The sequence below is a fragment of the Mangifera indica genome, chromosome 9, assembly GCF_011075055.1.
Source record: "Mangifera indica cultivar Alphonso chromosome 9, CATAS_Mindica_2.1, whole genome shotgun sequence".
In the NCBI taxonomy this organism is placed as follows: domain Eukaryota; kingdom Viridiplantae; phylum Streptophyta; class Magnoliopsida; order Sapindales; family Anacardiaceae; genus Mangifera; species Mangifera indica.
Genome location: NC_058145.1, coordinates 4,022,483 through 4,043,599, shown reverse-complemented (window position 1 = coordinate 4,043,599; position 21,117 = coordinate 4,022,483). Strand labels below are relative to the sequence as shown.

Genomic DNA, 21,117 nt, shown 5'->3' with positions numbered 1-21,117 from the left:
TTTTAAAATTAAGGTGAAAAAATGAGATAATTTTTTTATTCATTAAATAAAATTTTTAAATAATAATTTTATTCTGATAATAATAATTAAAATTAATTGATGAGTGAATATTTAAATTTTTAAAAATTAATAAATATAAATTTGTTTTTACATTAAATTTTAGGTGAGAATAATTCTTTTAGCATAATTACCATTCGGTGATTACTTAAACAATTAGCTGAATGACTATTTCCCAGAGGTCCTCTGGGAAGACGATCGTCTTCCCAGATGAAGACGAAGATGACAACTTCGTCTTCATCTGGGAAGACGAAGAACTTTGTCTTCCCCGACGAAGTTCTTCATCTCCCAAGGCTTCTCCGACACCGATCGAATGTCCAAATGAGAGAAAAGAGATCGTCGGAAGAAAAGGATGTTTCAGGAGGGAGAGGTCGTCGGCTATAGAGCTGGAGATATCATCGGAGATTTCAAAACGAAACCCTAGGATGAAACTGCCATTTTTTAAAACTTAGGTTGGGAGAAAAATTTAGTTTTTAAAGTTTACGGGGGCAAAAAGAGAAAATTTTCAGGCGTTAGGGTTCTATTAAATTTAACCGGTCATAGGTGGGTGTTTGGTATTTACATAATTAAAGGGTGGAAACTTGAGATTGCAGTATAGCTTAGGTGGGAAATAGTCCTTTGGCCCTTTTGCAATACAACACTCACCACTAGGGCTGGATATGATCTAAATCGATTCAGTTTTGAAAATTGATTCGGTTTAATTTAACTTAGCTCAAATTTATTTAATTAAAATTTGAATCAAACTTGAATAGAAAGATTCGACTCTTTTTTAATTTAAACTGAACTCGAGTCAAATGGTGTTCAATTTGATTCAACTCTAATCTGATTTAAATTTATAACCACGAATCAGAAATTTTGTGACTCGAATCAGAAATTTTGAATATTATTTAGGTAAAAATACGTCATTTTGTTAATGAACCGCAAACTTAAATCACGAATCTAAGCCATATATTCGAGTTATCAATTCAAACTATTAATTTGAATCGAACTGAGCTATAAATTTTAACCATTAATTCAAATTATGAAATTAAGTCAAACTTGAACTAAGTTAAGCTAAGTTATTTTCATCCGAATCAAACTTAATTTTGGCTCAATAAACTAAAATTGAATTTAAGTTAGACTATTTTTTGTCTGAACTAAACCTGAGCTAGGGAGAGTTTGGGCTTGAACTAGCCCAGAACCACCCTTACTCATCACTATCATAATTTTTACTAGAAAATAGTCTTTATCAATTTTGTGTGATCGTTTTTCAACCGTATAAAAATTTAAAGTTAAGAATTTTGTAATTGTTACAGTTCCAGGTGGCTTTCCACCAAATGAAGTCAAGAAAAAAGGGTGGGAAATCATTTATTATGGTAAATACATGGAGGAAGAAATTGGAAAGGCTGACGCAGGAAAAAAAAAACAAAAGGGTGTTAGTCAATGCATTAGGTAAAAAGGGTGGGTTGGCGGCAAACTGCTATATAAACCCATTTTTCTATCACTTGTAATCACAATTGAGAAGCATCCGAATTCTATATAAAATTACTCTCTCAATTCTGCCTCACTTCCTTCTTTCATTTTTTTATCTTTCATATTTAAATTAATAGTATAACACGTTATCAGCACGAACAGCTCAACTTGTAAAATCGTGAGAATATATATATGGGCTCAAAGTCCTAAGTTTTACGATTTGCAACTTGAAGTTTGTAAAATCATGAGAATACATATATATAGGCAGGAAGTCCTAAGTTTCATCAAAATCTTTATTTTAGAATAATTATATCACCTTTGCAACCTGAAGTTTGCATAAAGTATGAAAAATATGGACTTGAAGTCTAAAATATAATCAGAATACGTATTATAATATTATAAATACTAATTACAAAATCAGAAGTTTTGTAAATATGAGATAATATATGAATCTGAAGTTTCTAAAAAAAATTAGTTCTAATATTTCTTCTACAAAATCAACTATTTTATAAATATGAGATAATATTTGAACCTGAAGTTTCAAAGATTAACTCATAAGTATTATATCGTTCCCTGAAGTGAATGCAATTACTAGAAGTAGTTATCATGAATATGAGAAATAATAGAAAATCTCAGTCACACCACCAGAAGTGGACTAAGATTGAGACGAAGTAAATTATAATGCAGAGTAAACCATAAAACAATAAGTATGGTTATAAATGTCATTGGTGGTGTACCTGTAGTACACACAAACATTGGGTGGTTCTAATTAAGCACTCATAAGAATTAAATTTTTAATAAGTTAGATCTTGTCGATCTAATAATTCTTGATGTTTCAAATCTTCTTTCAAATAATAACAATATAGGTAATTTGAATAGTGACAAAGATGCCTAAGATTTTTATAAGTCCATCATATATATTTATTTTGGAGTCATAAATATTATTTTGTCTTTTAGTATCATGTTCTCTTCCTTTCAATATTTTATGTACGTTATAACTAACTTAATTTTTAAATGAAAGGAAATAGACTCCAAAATTGAAGTATTGACTTCAAAAACTAATGTGGACGACATGTGTTTGGTGGATAGCGCAACAACGCACATAATTCTCAAGGAAAAATTTTTTTTCTTAACTTTAGCATTAATTGAAGCTAAAGTAAATATTATATCAAGATCAATTAATTTGATAGAAGGCTTCGAAAGAACCACAATTATGTTAAACAATGGAATCAAATTAAGCATCAATAATGCATTATATTCAAATAGATCAAGAAGAAATCTACTGAGTTTTAAAGATTTAAGAAAAAATGGTTATCATCTTGAAACCATGAGTAAGAATGATGTAGAATTCATCTGTATAACCAGTAATACCTTCGGAAGAAGGCTTATACTAGAAAAATTATCTGCTTTATCATCTGGATTGTATTATACAATCATAAAGGCAATTGAAACTTATGCAGTATTGAATCAGAAGTTCGTTGATCCAAAAACATTTATATTTTGGTATGATCATTTAGGCCACCCAAGATCTACAATGATGCGTAGGATTATTGAAAATTCACATGAACATACATTACAGAATCATAAAATTTTATTGTCCAGTGAACAATTCTACATCGTCTGTTCTCAAGGCAAATTAGTAATAAAACCACCCCTCTTCAAAATTGGAGGTAAATCTTAGGGCTGGATTCGAGCCGAGCCAGCTCGGGCTCGAGCTCGGCTCGGCTCGGTTCGAGCCCGAAACGAGCCGGGCTCTGCTCGGCTCGATCGAGCTCGAGCCGAGCCCGAGCTGGCTCGGGTTGGCTCGGTTAATTTTTTTTTTAATTTTTTATTCAAAACGACGTCGTTTTGATTTATATATATACACAAAACGATGTCGTTTTGATATGAAAAACGAGCCGAGCCGAGCTGTTAACGAGCTGAGCAAAAAACGAGCCGAACTCGAGCCGAGCCGAGTCAGCTCGAGTCGAGCTCGAGCCGAACTCGAGCCGGTCATAAAAAAACCGAGCCGAGCCCGAGCTGGCTGCGAGCCGAGCTCGGCTCGGCTCGAATCCAGCCCTAGTAAATCTCCATCATTCTTACAAAAGATAGTGTATTTACAAATTATTACCAACCAAATGTCTGATGCATTTGTAGATACAACAAAAGTGACAAAATCACATATTCCAGCTGCTAATGCACCAGGAAAAATCAATGTGACTGCTGAACAGTCTATTCGAGCCGTAACTGATTAATCTACTACACACTAGAAGTGTGGTAGACCGTTGGATCGAAGGACGCTGTTCCTCAAAAAAGAAAGACAAATAATCAAACAAATATCAATCATGATGATTCTAAGATAATTGAAAAATCCACACTCTCTAATATTCCTCCAGAAGAGGTTATAGTCCCTGAAGTGACACAAACCCTTAAAGAACAGGAAAATGAAAATATTAAAATATCTTTAAATTATGTTCATACACAAGAAATGTGGAATCGTGAAACAATTATAATTGATGATACATTCTCATTTGCAGTAGCTACTGAAATTATGAATAATGATGATTTTGAACTACGTACTGTGGTTGAGTACAAACAAAGACATGACTGGCCTACATAGGAAGAAGCAATTCAAGCAAAATTAACTTCTCTAGCAAAATGTCAAGTGTTTGGGCTTGTAGTTCCAACACCTCACGACGTACAACCCGTTGGACATAAATAGGTATTTGTGAGAAAAAGAAATGAGAAAAATGAAATTGCTAGATATAAAGTCAGGCTTGTAGCCCAAGGCTTTTCCCAAAGGCCCGGTATAGATTTTGATGAAACATATGCACCTGTGATGGATATAATCACATTCAGATATTTAATCAATTTAACAGTTTCTGAAGGACTGGATATGCGTCTAATGGACATAGTTACAACTTATTTGTATGAAAATTTGGATACTGAAATTTATATGAAACTCCCTGAAAGATACAAATTGCTTAAAGCAAAAAAGGTCAATTCAAGAGGCATGTACTCAATTGAATTACAACGATCATTGAATAGATTAAAACAATCCAGACATATGTGGTACAATCACCTCAGTGAATATTTGAAAAAAGAGGGTTATGTGAATGACCTTATATGTCTATGTGTTTTTATCAAAAGGTTAGAATCAGGATTTGTTATTATAGCAATTTATGTTAATGACATGAATTTAATTGGGACTTCTGAAGAGCTTTCAAAAATTGTTGAATATCTGAAAAAAGAATTTGAAATGAAAGATTTGAGGAAAACAAAATATTGTCTTGGCTTGCATATCGAGCATAATTCAAATGGAATATTTATCCATCAATCAGCGTATATTGAAAAATTATTAAAACGCTTTAATATGGATAAGGCTTATCCTTTGAGCACCCCAATGGTTGTTCGGTCTCTTGATCCAAAAAATAACTCATTTTGTCCTAAAGAAGAAGACGAAAAGATACTTGATCCTGAAGTACCATATCTTAATGTCATTGGAGTCTTATTATATTCGGCCTAATGCACGAGACCAGATATATCCTGGAACAGAACAGAATCAAACATATACTCTATTACCTATGTGGAACTAGAGATTTGAGATTATTTTATTCTGTCAAATCCTCTAAAAATCCTAGTTTGATTAGATATGCAAATGCTGGTTATCTTTCTGACCCCTGTAAGGCCCGTTCATAGATGAGATATGTTTTCACTTATAATGACACAACAATATCATGGTGCTCCACCAAACAGACCTTGGTTGCAACTTCTTCAAATCATTCAGAAATTTTAGCTCTCCATGAAGCCAACCAAGAATGCATATGGTTACAGTTTGTCATCTATCATATCCATAATGCATGCACTCTTCCTTCTACAATAGACACTCCTTCCTTATTATATTAAGACAATACAACATGTATTGCCCAAATTAGAGGTGGATACATCAAAGGAGACATAACCAAACATATCTCACCAAAGTTCTTTTACACTCATGAGCTCTAATAGAGCAAAAAGATTGATGTCAAGCAAATAAGATCCAGTGAGAATGTTACAGATTTGTTCACTAAGACATTACCGACATCAACATTTGAGAAGTTAGTGTATAACATCGGTATACGACGACTCAACAAGCAATCAAGTTAATCTTACTACAAAGAAGGGAAGCGTTCATTAGAGGGAGCATTCATCAGGTAAAATTTTGAAGTTTATCAAATATTGGATAAAAGATGCACTGTACTCTTTTTTCCTTTACTAGGTTTTGTCCTACTGGATTTTCCTAATAAGATTTTTAATGAGGCAGTTTAAGTACGTCCAACACCAACTTACAGGATATTAAATAATTATATTCTTTTGCTTCAGTTTTTATCCCATTAGGTTTTTCTTTAGCAAGGTTAATATAATTATCTGTAAATGGTGAAAATTCAAGGGGGAGTATTATAGATCCATGTGGCTTTCCATCAAATGAAGTCAAAAAAAAAGGGTGGGAAAGCATTTATTATGACAAACACATGGAGGAAGAAATTAGAAACGTTGACGCAGGAAAAGAAAAACAAAAGGGTGTTAGTCAATGCATTAGGTAAAAAGGGTGGTGGCAAACTGCTATATAAACCCCATTTTTCTATTACTTGTAATCACAATTGAGAAGCATCCGAATTCTATATAAAATTACTCTCTCAATTCTGCCTCACTTCCTTCCTTCAATTCTTTCTTCTTTTCTTTATCTTTCATATTTAAATTAATATTATAACAGTAATCAATATAAATTAATTATAAAAACTAATATTCATGGGTTACCCGTAAGTTGACCCGTATTTGTAAAGTGGGATATGAATCCTAAAAATTACTATATGTATAAAACAGTTCGTTTTTAATTTATACCTGTTTTAATTCAACCCGTACTTGACCCATTCACCCGTTTATCCGGCATAGCATCAGCTAATCAATAATTATCTTCTTTATTAGTTTCTTAGTCATTAATGTCACAACTAATGAATAGAAAAGTCAACTAATTAAGAAGAGCCATCAGTCAAAATATAATGGTTTCTTAGAAAATTTTGCGTATAACATTTATAGTTATGTTTAGGTATGTAGATTATTTATTATTATATAATTAAATATTATTTTATTTTTTATTTAAAATTATTTAATTATATAATAATATATTATTTATATACATAATTATATATTTAAAAGAATATATATAATTTTAATATTTTATAAAAGGTGACCAGATTCATCCGATTTCTGGCTTGTGGATAGCTCTCAAGGCAAGTTGGAAAAACGACTTGAATTTGCAAACAGCCACGTGCTGAGCAGCTTCTTCTTCATCTTCTTCCTCCTTTTGGATTTAATATAATTTATTTAAATTTTAACTTATATTTATGTTCATTAAAGTCAAAATTCAAGCCCACAAGATTGACAGTCAAAGACACTATCAATGTTCTAGTTTTACCAAAGTCCTCAATTTCATTTTCTTATTTTTTATTTTTGTTTTTTTTTTAATTGACACTGGTCATTCGTTGAAAGTTATTAAATCTAATGGCATGAGGACACAATTTATATTTTTTTATATTTTTTTTCTAAATTATAATATTATATAACATAAACTTATACTAGTTTATAAGGTCTATCAATTTGAGTCTAAATAATTATATATATAATTATAATTAAATAATTTTAAATTAAAAATAAAATAATATATAACCACGTGATTAATTAAGTATTCTTATATTTTTTTAATCATTATTCTATCATATTTGAAGATATTATTAAGCCCAAAAGACTTGTACCCACCTAAGATATATTGAAATCTCAAATTTTTATTTTCTAATTTTTAAAAATTTAAACACTCACACATAATCTAATTTTTATTAAAAATTTCAGTTAGGATTAGGGTAAAAATGTTATTTATTAAAAAATTAAAATTTTATCATATTTTTTTCTTCAGATTTAAAAATCTTATAATTTTTCCCTATCTAAAGTTTCAAGTTTTAAAAAGTAATCATTTTACCATGAAATCCCTAAGTTTTCTTTCTCCCCTCTCTGGTGACCATATGAAGATGAGACAAAGAGCCAGCAATTATCTCCAACAGATAAATCTTCATCTCTATCTCCATTGATAAAGAGACGTCATCTTTGTCTCTTCTTAGATGTCAACAAAGAGATGATTCTTCTTCATCTCTTTGTCAACAGAGACGAAGATTAGTCTGTCAGAGATGGTCATTGGCTCTTCATCTCGTCTTCAGATGGTCATTATCATCGAAAAGGGGAGAAAGAAAACTTAGAGATTTGGGGGTGAAATTGTCACTTTTTAAAACTTGTAAACTTTGGATAAGAGAAAAATTGTGAGATTTTGTAAACGTGGGAGGAAAATATAATACAATTTTAATTTTTTTAATAAATAATAGTTTTACCCCTAACTTTAACTAAAATTTTAAACAAAAATTGACTCATGAATGAGTGTTTAAATGTTTGAAAATAGAAAGATGAGAATAGACTATACCTTAGATAGGAACAAGTTTTTTAGCGTATTATTAATTACGTATTCAAATGGTTTAATTTTCATTTAAACAGTCAACAAATATATGTAAGTAGATCACCCTATCTTTTAATTACTTTTTTTTTTTTCTAAATTGTTAAACTGTACAATCTCTTTCTCGATAATAAGAAAATCTTAATTAATTATATCAAAAAGATAAAATTTTAAATCTAACAAATAGTTCATAATTATTGAACTAAATATACCAATAAAATTTTAATTTTAATATACCGCTGATAAGATAAACTTATACCCTCAAACTTAACATCTCTTTTCTTTACCCATCAAACAATCCTATATAAGTGTCTCTCTAGTATGTTAGTAAACGCATGCTTTGATTTCGTGTTCAAAAAGCAAATATTTATGAATAAATCTAAATCCCTATTCATAATTTATAATATAACGTGTACATATTTAAATGATAATGATGGCACCTTCAAATAAATTAATGAAGCAATTGAAACAACACGCATGATTGCCACAATCATATAATAGCAATTTATTCGTAATTTATACGCTTTATAAATAACACAATTATATAATGTTAAGGATAAGGAGTTGCGATGTCATCGTTGGTGGTGGTGGTGTTCAAGAATCCACCAAAATCAACATGTCCCGACGACTGGTCTATTACATTATTATTAGCCAGAGCCAACCAATTATCCAAATGGCCTCACTTTCCAGCTTAATGGTAATAGATATCATTCTTTGTGTATACAAAATGATAAGTCATGGTTTCCTAAATTGTATAGGAGATACAACATATGCTAAATAATATTTTGGATATTTGTGTCATTCTACAAAGGAGTGAATTATATTTTCCCATCAAAGGTTTGTCTTTAAAAGAGTTTTTCACTTTTTGTTAACATAATTAACATTTTTTTCGAGCAAAATCAAATTTTATTAATAAAAAAACAGTATTAAAAAATGAAATTATCAATTTATCATTGTTATTTCATTTTTCAAAGTATCATATGAACTTAAATTAATAAAAATAAAATATAAATTATTTAAATAACCGAATTATATAAAAATTCACTTATTTCTCTTTATTTTTTCTTCATCGCTTCATCTTTTCTTTCTGTAAATATGAGTGTCAATAATGTGTAACTGTTTTACCTTTTGATGTCATCCACCCCCTATCTTTTAAAAGCCAAGAGATTTTCACTAGACAGCCGCTTATTGGCCTTTCTAGGTGCTTCTTGAAGCAACATGAGTAATTAATACCTCTCCTATTCTACTTGTGGGTAAATTATAATTTTTAAAAAAATATTAAAAGTGTTAATAAAATTTTAAAAGGTCTTTGAAATTAAGAAAAAGTTTGGGTTGTTTTTAAAATATTTAAAATTTCAATATATTCTCTAATAGTTTTTTAAATGACAATTACATTCTCATAATATTGAATAGAATATAATAAATTAAAAGTATAAATACCATATTACAAATAATAAGGTCCATAATAATATCTTAAAAATATATGGAGATTTGAAATAATTTTAATAATTGATTTGTGAATTTTTAAAATTTTTTAAAGAATATATTATCATTTTTAAATTGTTTTGATCTTATCTGTAAGACAATTGTTTTCTATTTTTTAAAAAATTAATAGACAATAAAATTATTATTTTTATTTTATTTTTATATTAATTAGAGATAGATTAACTCTCAATGGGAAAATGGTATTTCCTTTCTAAAATTTAATATTATGGGTGTTTTATTTTTAAGAGTAAATGGCATGATATTTTGTAAATAAAATGACAATATTATTGAAAATTAAAAAAAAAATTGAAATAATCATTTGTAGCAATTTCAACATGCTATTAATTTACGCTGAAAGTCAAATTTACTAGAAGATTAAGTTACTTGATCATTTGGCGCACGGGTTTACCCCGAACTAACCTGGAAGGTCTCCGTGAAAGCTATACAAATCCACAATAATTAAAAACTTGTTAAAACGACAAAACGTCTAACATAAAAAACTCTTTTGAGTATCCCTCTCTCTCAATCCGATGCTTCCAGGATCTTACGGAGAACCTCCAAGGAAGCTCCTCAGATCTCCTTTGCTTTCTTCTCTTTATATACAAATGACACACTCTCTATTTCCACTCAAGCTTCTCCTCTTCATTACTCTTCATAGTCCTCACTTAAAAATTTCCAATTCATTTATTTCCTCTCTTAAATGGATTATGATCAGAACGAAGCTTTTACCTTAGAGTATATCAACCAGTTCCTCCTTAATGATTGCAGTGCTTCGATGGAATCCTTCACCACAAATTTCAATTGTTATGCTTCATCCACCAACCAAGGACCTCAACAAAAACAACTCGAACAAATCAATTCCCAGAAACATACAACAACCCCTGTAAAATCTTCAAGTACTTTAAGCCAGAGAAAACCATCCATACAAGTGATGATTCCTCCAGCAACATGCTTTTCATCGAGCTCCAACAATTACACAGTTGCGAAAACGGAACCACAAACTGAAGCTGAGAAGGAAAAGCACTACAGAGGAGTAAGGAGGAGACCATGGGGGAAATATGCAGCGGAAATCCGTGACCCAAATAGAAAAGGGAGTCGGGTCTGGTTGGGGACTTTTGATACCGCAATTGAAGCTGCAAAAGCTTATGATAACGCAGCGTTTCGGCTCCGTGGAAGCAAAGCGATCTTGAATTTTCCTCTCGAGATTGGAAATTCAATTTCGAGTTCTGTGGAGTCTAAATTACAAATGAATTGTGGGAAAAAGAGGAAGAGTGAAGAGACAAACAGTACTACGGACAGAAAGATCATTAAGAAGGAGGAAGAACACGATGAAAGGGCAAAGGCGACGGAGACTAAAACCAGTGGCGATCATCCTTTGACGCCGTCAAGTTGGAAGGGGTTCTGGGATGTTGGTAACGGGATCGGGGTTTTCAGTGTGCCACCGTTATCTCCTTTATCTCCTCATCCCACAATCGGATACTCTCAGCTTCCAGTTATGTGAAAAAAGGTCTAACGACCGTTAAGAGGACGTTTAGTAAATTTAGAATGTTGGAGGGCTGAGGATAATATATGTATATAGTAAGCAGTAGAGATTAGACTGCAATACGCAACTAATTAAGTTTAGTTGCGATATGTTTGGATTGGAATTAATTCGTTTATTTCTTAATATGAGTTTTTTTAATTATTTTTATTTCATTAATATTTGACCACTCAAACTATAAACACATTTTTTTTTTTTGTTTTAAGTATATAATTCAATATGAGTAATATTACGTAAATCTATTTTGGGTATATAATTATATATATATTTATATATGTTATTATATGATTAAATATTATTTTATTTTTAATTAAAAAATATTTAATTATATGATGATATATATATATTTATATATCTAAAATAAGCATATATAATTTTATTGATTTATGATGTGATTCGAACTCAAACCCAAGCTTAGTTCCACTCATGCGAGTTGAGTTTGAACAAATTCAGCCAAGAATAAAAAGGAAAGGAAATACAATAAATTTACAAGTGAAAATGCCAAAAATTTCAAGTCTAAAGGCAAAACCACCAACTTGGTTGTTTACCACCAAACCTAGACAAGATTTGAATAAAGGAAATAAATTTTTCAAGAAAACCCTTCAAAAGCAATTTAGGATTTTATTCAAATATCATTCAAGTCTAAAGGATTATAAGTGCAAATATAAGACTATATTTATAGGTCAAATAAAAAGTGGAACAATAAACAAGTAAATGCACCTCAAAATCCACAATATAATGCTTGACCATTGAAACAAATCTATAATCTTAAGTAGGAAATCTTAGAATTAGTACAAATTATGGATTTTAATTCAAATTCAAATAGTTTTACCACAATAGATTAAATAAATAGTTAACAAAGAAAGTTAGTCTTGTCTTTTGTCAAAATAAATGTCAACCAAATTAAAAAAATTTGTTATAAGAGGAGGGAATAAGTAGTGAGCTCGAAAAAAAAAACTTTATTTTTAACCAAAATGGAGCTCTTGTTTAATGTTTTGTCTCTCATATGTTTTTTCCTTCGAGTAGTATAATTTTGTCTTATTTCAACATGACATAACTCAGAGTTTGATTTGGCTATTTGGGTTACCCAAGACTTGGGTTGGATGGGTGGAACACAATCAAAGTAAGTTGAGCTAAATAAAAATTTATTGATGACTTTGGGTTTGAATCTATATCAGAACAACGTTGGAAAGAATTCGAATTTAATTTAATTTGAATCTAACCTTAACCCTAGCCATTTTGCATGGAGATGGGCCGCCGAAGTATCCAAGAAGCAGTTTCGAAAAGCATTAATAGAGGCATGGACCCTTCCAAGTGCCCACCGAAAAACTTGAAATTAACGAAAGAGAACAAAACATCGCCTTTATGAGGCACTTTCTTCCACTTGGAGCACTGAATCAAAGTCAACAACAAATGGCAACATCCAGGATCCACCCCAGAACATTATAAGAAATCACTCATTTCTTCTGAAAATTCTTCCCTTTATATACTTCCAAATTCTCTCACTCTTTCATCAATTCTCATCTTCCAATTTCAATTCTCACTCACTTGAAATTTCTTACTCTTTGATGGCATCTCCAGACGAAGCTTCAACTTTAGAGTTCATTAGCCACTATCTTCTCAATGACTTCAATACTTCCATGGCCAACCTCGACTGTAACACTGCTTCCGGCAGCCAGCCTCAACACCCACAATCTGATATCGACATCTCCGATTACTTGGAACCAAAAGAGATACTCATCAACCAAATTCATCACTCAACTCTTAGTCGGAGAAAACCAACCATAAACGTCTCAATTCCTCCAACAATCTTCAAAACAAGCTTCGACGGTGGCATTAATCCAGTTGTTAAGACGGAAACGAAATCCGAGATTGATAAAGAAAAGCATTATAGAGGAGTTAGGAGACGGCCATGGGGAAAATATGCAGCAGAGATCCGTGACCCAAACAGAAAAGGGATCCGGGTCTGGTTAGGTACTTTTGACACTGCCATTGAAGCTGCAAAAGCTTATGATAAAGCTGCTTTTAGGTTCCGAGGAAGCAAAGCGATCTTGAACTTTCCTCTTGAAATTGAAACTTCAAATTCGATTGAATATGAATTACCAGTGAATTGCGGGAAAAAGAGGAAAAATGAAGATAAGGAGCGTATGGAGAGAGAGGTTGTGAAGGAGGAGCCCCAAGAAAAGGTGACGAAAACCGTTAAGTTGGACGCTTCTCCATGGACGCCGTCAAGTTGGACGGGATCCTGGGATGCTACCAGTAGTGGTGACGGGATTTTTAACATGCCTCTGTTTTCTCCGTTAATATCACCACATCCATCTATGGGATACTGCCAGCTTACGGTTATGTAACGGAGGGTAAATGGTTGGAGGGGAGTTTAACTAAATTTGGGATTCTTTTATTATTTCAACATATGATTGTAAATATTTAATTTAATAGTTAAATAATTTATTATTATACTATTAAATATTATATTATTTTAATTTAAAATTATTCAGATATATAATAATGTAATTTTATTTTATTTTTTATAAAAAAATAAAATAGTGCAGTGAGGTGTGATGAATTAAATATGAGCATATGAGATCAAAATCATGACTTAAATAAGTGTTTTATCATTTGATTAAATTCGTGATAAAATGCACACTTTTTAATTTATAATTAATATATTATTATATGATTAAATAATTTTAAATTACATAATAACATAAATAAAAATAAAATAATATTTAATCACATAATATCATATCAATTATGTATTAAAAATATGTAAATATGAAATGAAATTGCTCTTAAAGTTAAAAGGTAATAGCTATCTAGAAAGCAAAAGCAGCTGCAACTGAAGCCAGTGCCCAACCCAAACCACCACTCAACTTAACGGTTGAAGATGATGATTCAGATGAAGTTGATGCTGCTGACGAGTCTGCACCTGCTGCACTTGCAGTTGAGGATGAAGCATCGCCGCTTGCAGTCTCAGTTGGGCTTGAAGCATCGGCGCCACTTGGGCCTGCAGCGGGGCCATCTGCAGTTCCTTCCACTTCAATTTCAACTTTTTGGCCCTTTTCACAATGTCCAGGAAAACTGCAAAGGAAGTAAGTTTTCCCGGGCTCCTTGAGGGTGACTTTGTCGGCGCCGGTAGTGTATTTTGCAATTGGAGATTTTGCACTGCATGCTTCGAAATCTGCCTTGCTCACTTGCATCACATCGTGCATTTCTTGGTTGTACTTGAAAACTACATGCAAATTTTTTCAAAATCCTTTACCATATATTCAACAACAATATATTCCAGATTTTCATTTTATATATACATACATGCATACATACATATATATATATATATATATATATATATATATATATATATATATATATATATAATCATTTTGGTTGAAAATAGGGTTTGTTTGTTTTGACCCCCTTTGGTTTAATCAGACGACAAAATTCCTTTGGAGATTTCAGAAAATAAATCCCTACCATTAAAATTTATAATATGATGGGGTAAGAATTTTTTTCATGGTGGGAGGGGTGTTTATTTTTTTTAAATTACAAAATAAATAAACAAACATGTCAATGTTGATATAAGGGAATTGTACCAATAACTTTTTTTTTTTTTGGATTAATATAATAGGTTTTATCATTTAAAATATAAATCTCAATTTGAAACAGAAATTAAATAGGCTTGTAATAATCAAAAGATTAATTGAATGTATTTTATTCTTGTCGAGGAGAGAAGCGAGTTTGTTTGAGTTTAAAAATTTTAAAGAAATTTGTGGAAGAGTAATACTGTGTACAAATTTTTTGTACACATATGTATTATCATGTGATTGAGCGTTATTTCATCATTAATTCAAAATTATTCAGTCACATTAAAATAAATATATGTGTGTAAATATTTATGTACCAAAGGTTCATACACATAGTTTTATTATTTCTGGAAACAAAGAAATAGCATGTAAGAGGATTTCAACCATAATATTTCTATATCTTTCCTTTTAATTTTTTCATGCATTATGATCAAGAAATTAAGAAAATTAATAACGATTGAATATTTTTAAATATGCAGAATATGATAATTTTGGTTGAAAATTTTATGCAGATTTCTCATGTATGATGATTTTTGTGTAAACATACCAAGAGTATCGCCAACTTTGAAGTCCTTATCGTCAGCCCATTTTTTGTAATCAGGCATGTCTTTGGTAGTCCAGCCGGCAGTGTCACCAACGTCGTAGGAAGCTGCCATAGCTGCCCCGAAGAGAGCAATGATTGAGAAGACAGAAACAGCACTCTTAGCCATTGCCATTCTGGTTTTATTCTTATTATTATTAACGAAGTAATCAAATTATCAGCTAATTCACATTGAAATATTCTGCTCAAGATGGAAAGCATTTATAAGGTTTATGATTCTGTTGTGGCCATCCATTTCTGTCTAAATATAACTTCTTGTTTCTAATAGAGAAACGATTTGCGAAAGAATAGAAAAAATACCTCAAAAATTTTAATGGCCCAACTTAACAGTAGAAACTGATATATTTTGTTTCTTTTGGAAAATATGGGTAAAATAAAGAAAATAAAACTAGTACAAAGGATGAAATTTCAACTTCCAATTGGGGATGTTTTGTTAATAATAGACATAATAAATATAGAGACAAATAAATCTGGAGAATTTTTATTATGTTCCTTTTATTGGAAATTAATTATCATTTTCAAGAGAAACACAAGAAGAAGAAGAAGAAGAAGAATAACAATGACGTGTGTTCAAACGTTATATAAATGAACATAGCACTTAAATATGACACCAATTTTGATTTAAGAGCTAATATTTTTTAAATGGCCAAAGGACTTATTCCCACATAAGGTTTGTTGCATTCTCAAATTAATATCTATTAAGTATTAAAAATTCAAATATCTACTCATAGGCTATTAAAATTAACATAACTGATTAAATTTAAAGATAAAATCATCATTTAATTAGTAAAATATTAAAAATAATAAAATATTATCTATTTCTTCTCTAATTTTATAAAACAAACAATTTTTCTCAATGATTAAGTTTTAAAAAATTATATTTTCTCTTCTAAGGTTTCAATTTTTTTCTTATTTTTCCAATGATTGGACTCCGGTCAAGATCACTTTTATCCCATTCTTCTCCATCTGCCGCCAACAAAGAAGGTTGATATAAATAAAAAAACCCCAATGCACAACGAATCAAAGATGAAGAAGTGAAGAAGTCGATGACGACATGAAACCTTTGGACGACATAAGTGCATGATGTACGTCGATTCAATGGAATCACACTTTTTTCTCTTTTTCGAAGCCAAATCAATGAAAGCACCTCTGATTTCTTGTTGTTTGGAGCCAATTTGATGAAGACAAACTTTGATTCAACGATTCAGCTTCTTCACTTTGTCATCCGAGATTCGTTGTTTGCTAGGTTCTTTGTCTGTCATCGGCTATAGAGAAAGAAGCATGAGATGAAGCCGGTCTTGGCCAGAGTTTGGTCATTGAAGAAGGAAGGAAAAGATTGAAACTTTAAGGAGGGAAAATGTAACTTTTAAAAAATATAATATTGGAGAGAAATTGTTAGTTTTTTAAATCTAAAAGAAAAATAGATAAAATTAATTAGTTTTGTTAATTTTAATAATTCATAAATGGTTGTTTGAATTTATAATATCTAACGGGTACCAAGAACACAACAAACCTTGAGTGGGAATAAGTCCTTTGGCCTTTTTAAAAAGGAATAAATAAGTGCTGCAATTTTTTTGGATTAACATATCACTGATCATCAACCAACATATCAGTTTTATTTATTATTTTTCTTTTGAAAATTGTAAGAAGAGAGAAGACGGATGTAAAAATAAACAGTAGCAGACTCAAAAATAAAATTTAGGGATGTCAATATTACTATCCCTCGGTTACTTTATTTATCTATAATATCTGCCATGAAGCACATATAAAAAGTTAGTATAGTACAATGATGTCATTTAAAAATCTATATACATTATTATTTGCCTATTTATTAGTTCAAAATTTTGTTATACCTAACACATTCTTCATCAGTACACGATATATGATAAAAGTAGTTAGCCATGATGTCTGGATTCACTTTTTTGCACCTTCAATCATCTATTCTATACACTTCTCTATTCTTCTTGTTTCATCTCAAACATATAATACAGCATTACTATTATTTGTTGGTTGGTTTTCTATTTGAATTTAAAATTTTCATTGAATATCTATTTTCATAGAGAAGTTATAAAAATAAATAAAAAACCGGTTTGCATGTGGAGACCACTTATGAACACTCATTCGTCTTGCTAATCATGTATATATACAAAACAAGTTATAGGTGAAATTGAGATTGATGTGCATATAATTGAAGACAAACATATACAAAATAATTTGTTACATATTAACTCTATCTTTGTAATAGGAACATTCAAACTTTTACCGTATTCACTTTACATCTGCAAAACCCTAATAAATGAAAAACATTCACTTTACTCTACAACAAATAACATGAATATATATGATTAACATTAAGCATAAATTATTGTAACTTCCTTCACACAGACTTTTTAATTAGCCCAAAACTGACCAATTTTCTCCAAACAATTACTCTCAATTTCCAAAACAAACCAAACAATTAAACAAGGTTCGTAGACGGTCTTTTATCAGCTGGGCTTTGAAGACTTCGTCGGTTACTGTGAATTAAGAGACATGTGATGGCGCTAAGGATTTTCGTAAGCTTATTGATGTAAAGTTTTCTTCGTTTTCTCTGTAATCAAACAGAACAGTAAGGAAGTATCACATTTGATGTGGAAACTGCTATTGTTGGTGTTTTTTTTTTTTTTTAACAAAAGTAAATTTGAGAAAGCAAATATGGTATTTCTTCAAAAGAATAAACATGGGATGAAATTGAGACCTGAATGAATAACTGAACATCAATATAAAACGGATGTGGAGAGGAGAAGGTTTGACAAAGCTGTGGAGAAAATGGTGAGAAGCACGACTACCCTAATTTCGTCAGCATTGTTCAATAAAATTAGAAAGGTATTTACGTTATAAAATTGTAAATTAGAGTGAGAGGAGAGGAGAGGAGAGGAGTAGAAATGGAAATTCACATAAACTTATGAATTTTATTCAAAAGTCAAATATATTATACAGTGAGTGTCACTCACTATTAAAGGCAGAAAATAAGAAAATTGTTATAGAATTAATTTAGAAAATATGAAAGATAAAGAAATGAAAGGAAGAATTGAGAATAAAGGAGAAGAGAACAAAGGAGAAGAGAGCAAAGCTATGAAATATGATTTCCGGATGATCAATTACAATGGATGAGGGGGTATTTATAGCACAATTGGCCACCCTCTAGTCAATTCTACCACGCCACGTGTTCAAGGCATTTAATGCCTTCCCATTTTCTTTTGGCCAAGTCAAATGCATGTGGTGGAAAAATCCACCATGTATAATACTCTCCCTTAGATTTCCACCACTTACAGATAAATATATTTACCTTGCTAAGGAAAAACTCATTGGGATAAAAAACCAAAGCAAAGGAACATAATTATTAAATGTCTCGTAAGTTGGCATTGGACGTGCTTAAACTGCCTCATTAAAAACCTTACTAGGAAAACCCAGTGAAACAAAACCTAGTCAAGGAAAAAATAGTACAGTGCACCTTTTGCCAATATTTGATAAACTTCAAACTTTTGTCTGATGAATGCTCCCCCTCTTTGTAGTAGGATTAACTTGATTGCTTGTTAAGCCACCGCATACCGATGTTATATACTAACTTCTCAAATGTTGATGTCGGTAGTGTCTTAGTAAACAAATTTGCAAGATTTTCACTAGATTTTATTTGTTTGACATCAATCTTTTTATTTTGCTAGAGCTTATAAGTGTAAAAGATCTTCGGTGAGATATGTTTGATTCTGTCTCCTTTGATGTATCCACCTCTAATTTGGGCAAGACATGTTGCATTGTCTTCATATAATATGGAAGGAGTGTTTGTTGTAGAAGGAAGACTGCATGTGTTTTGGATATGATGGATGACAGATCGTAACCATATGCATTCTCGATTAGCTTCATGGAGAGCTAAAATTTCTAAATGATTTGAAGAAGTTGCAACCAAGGTCTATTTGGTGGAGCGCCCTGATATTGTTGTGTCATTATAAGTGAAAACATATCTTGTCTGTGAATGGGTCTTGTGGGAGTCAGAAAGATAACCAGCATCTACATATCCAACCAAACTAGGATTTTTAGGGGATTTGATATAATAGAATAATCACAAATCTCTAGTTCCACATAGGTAACGGAGTATATGTTTGATTCCGTTTTAATGGCGACAGGTTGGTGCAGAGCTAAATCGCGCTAATAAATTAACTACGAAAGATATATTCGGTCTCGTGTATTGGGCCAAATATAATAAGACTCTAATGACATTAAGATATGGTACTTTAGGACCAAAGATCTTTTCATCTTCTTCTTTAGGGCGAAATGCCTTATTTGGATCAAGAGACCGAACAACCATTGGGGTGCTCAAAGGATAAGCTTTATCCATATTAAAGCGTTTTAATAATTTTTCAATATACGTTGATTGATGGATAAGTATTCCATTTGAATTGTACTCAATCTGCAAGCTGAGACAATATTTTGTTTTCCCCAAATCCTTCATTTTAAATTTTTTTTTCAGATATTCAGTAGTTTTTGAGAGCTCTTCAAGAGTCCCAATTAAATTCATGTCATCAACATAAACTGCTACAATAGCAAATCCCGATTTTGACCTTCTGATAAAGACACATGGGCATATAGGGTCATTCACATAGCCCTCATTTTTCAAATATTCACTGAGGCGATTGTACCACATATGTTTGGATTGTTTTAATCCGTACAATGATCGTTGTAACTTAATTGAGTACATGCCTCTTGAATTGACCCTTTTTGCTTTAGACAATTTGTATCCTTCAAGGAGTTTCATATAAATTTCAATGTCTAAATTTTTATACAAATAAGCAATAACTACGTCCATTAGATGCATATCCAGTCCTTCAGAGATGTTAAATTGATTAAATATCTGAATGTGATTATATCCATAATAGGTGTATATGTTTCATCAAAGTCTATACCGGGCCTTTGGGAAAAGCCTTAGGCTACAAGCCTGGTTTTATATCTAGCAATTTCGTTTTTCTCATAAATACCCATTTATATCTAACAGGTTGTATGTCTTGAGGTGTTGGAACTATAGACCTAAACACTTGACGTTTTGCTAGAGAAGCTAATTCTGTTTGAATTACTTCTTCCCATTTAGCCCAATTATGTCTTTGTTTGCACTCAGCCACAATACGTGGTTCAAAATCATCATCATTCAGAATTTCAGTAGCTACTACAAATGAGAATATATCATCAATTATAATTGTTTCATGGTTCCACATTTCTTATGTATGAGCATAATTTAAAGATATTTCAGTATTCTCATTTTCTTGTTCTTCAGGATTTTGTACCACTTCAGGGGCTTGTGTCTCTTCAGGGATCATAATCTCTTCTAGAGGAGTATGAGAGAGTGTGGATTTTTCATTTTTCTTAGGATCATCATGATTGATATTCATTTGATTATTTGCCTTTTTTTTTCGAGGAACTGTGTCTTTCGATCCAATAGGTCTACCACGCTTCTAGCGTGCAGTAGATTGATCAGTTACGGTATGAAGGGACTGTTCAACAGTCACATTGATTTTTGCTAGTACATTAGCAGCTGGAACATATGATCTTGTCACTTTTGTCGTATCTCCAAATGTATCAGGCATTTGGTTGGCGATAATTTGTAAATGCACTATCCTCTGTATTTCAGTTTCACTTTGGGATGTGCGAGGATCTAAATGAGACATGGTAGGTACATACCAAGTAAGTTCATGTCTAACTTCATGAGACATTTTCTTTTCCCCTAAAGATGGGAAAGTTGTCTCATCAAAGTGACAATCTTTAAATCATGCAGTAAAAAGATCACCTGTTAATGGTTCCAGGTACCTAATAATGGATGGTGAATTATATCCAACATATATTTCCAAACAACATT

General features: G+C 31.3%; 3 protein-coding genes and 1 long non-coding RNA gene across 4 annotated transcripts in view; 3 read left to right on the top strand and 1 right to left on the bottom strand.

Moving 5' to 3' along the window:
- Positions 1 to 21,117, top strand: part of LOC123225972 — a 62,913-nt gene that overhangs the window by 19,841 nt on the left and 21,955 nt on the right. The window lies entirely within an intron of this gene.
- LOC123225968 (ethylene-responsive transcription factor ERF104-like) lies at positions 10,105 to 11,203 on the top strand. Its single transcript, XM_044650368.1, has one exon. It carries the CDS (start codon positions 10,209 to 10,211, stop codon positions 11,007 to 11,009), a length of 801 nt encoding a protein of 266 aa, XP_044506303.1. The 5' UTR covers positions 10,105 to 10,208; the 3' UTR covers positions 11,010 to 11,203.
- LOC123225969 (ethylene-responsive transcription factor ERF105-like) lies at positions 12,542 to 13,515 on the top strand. The gene has a single exon (XM_044650369.1). It carries the CDS (start codon positions 12,617 to 12,619, stop codon positions 13,397 to 13,399), a length of 783 nt encoding a protein of 260 aa, XP_044506304.1. The 5' UTR covers positions 12,542 to 12,616; the 3' UTR covers positions 13,400 to 13,515.
- On the bottom strand, positions 13,792 to 15,372 carry LOC123225970 (mavicyanin-like). The gene is made up of 2 exons (XM_044650370.1): positions 15,180 to 15,372; positions 13,792 to 14,280 (listed from the first exon to the last, which is right to left on the bottom strand). The coding sequence occupies exons 1-2, from the start codon at positions 15,346 to 15,348 to the stop codon at positions 13,865 to 13,867; spliced, it is 585 nt and encodes a 194-aa protein (XP_044506305.1). The 5' UTR covers positions 15,349 to 15,372; the 3' UTR covers positions 13,792 to 13,864.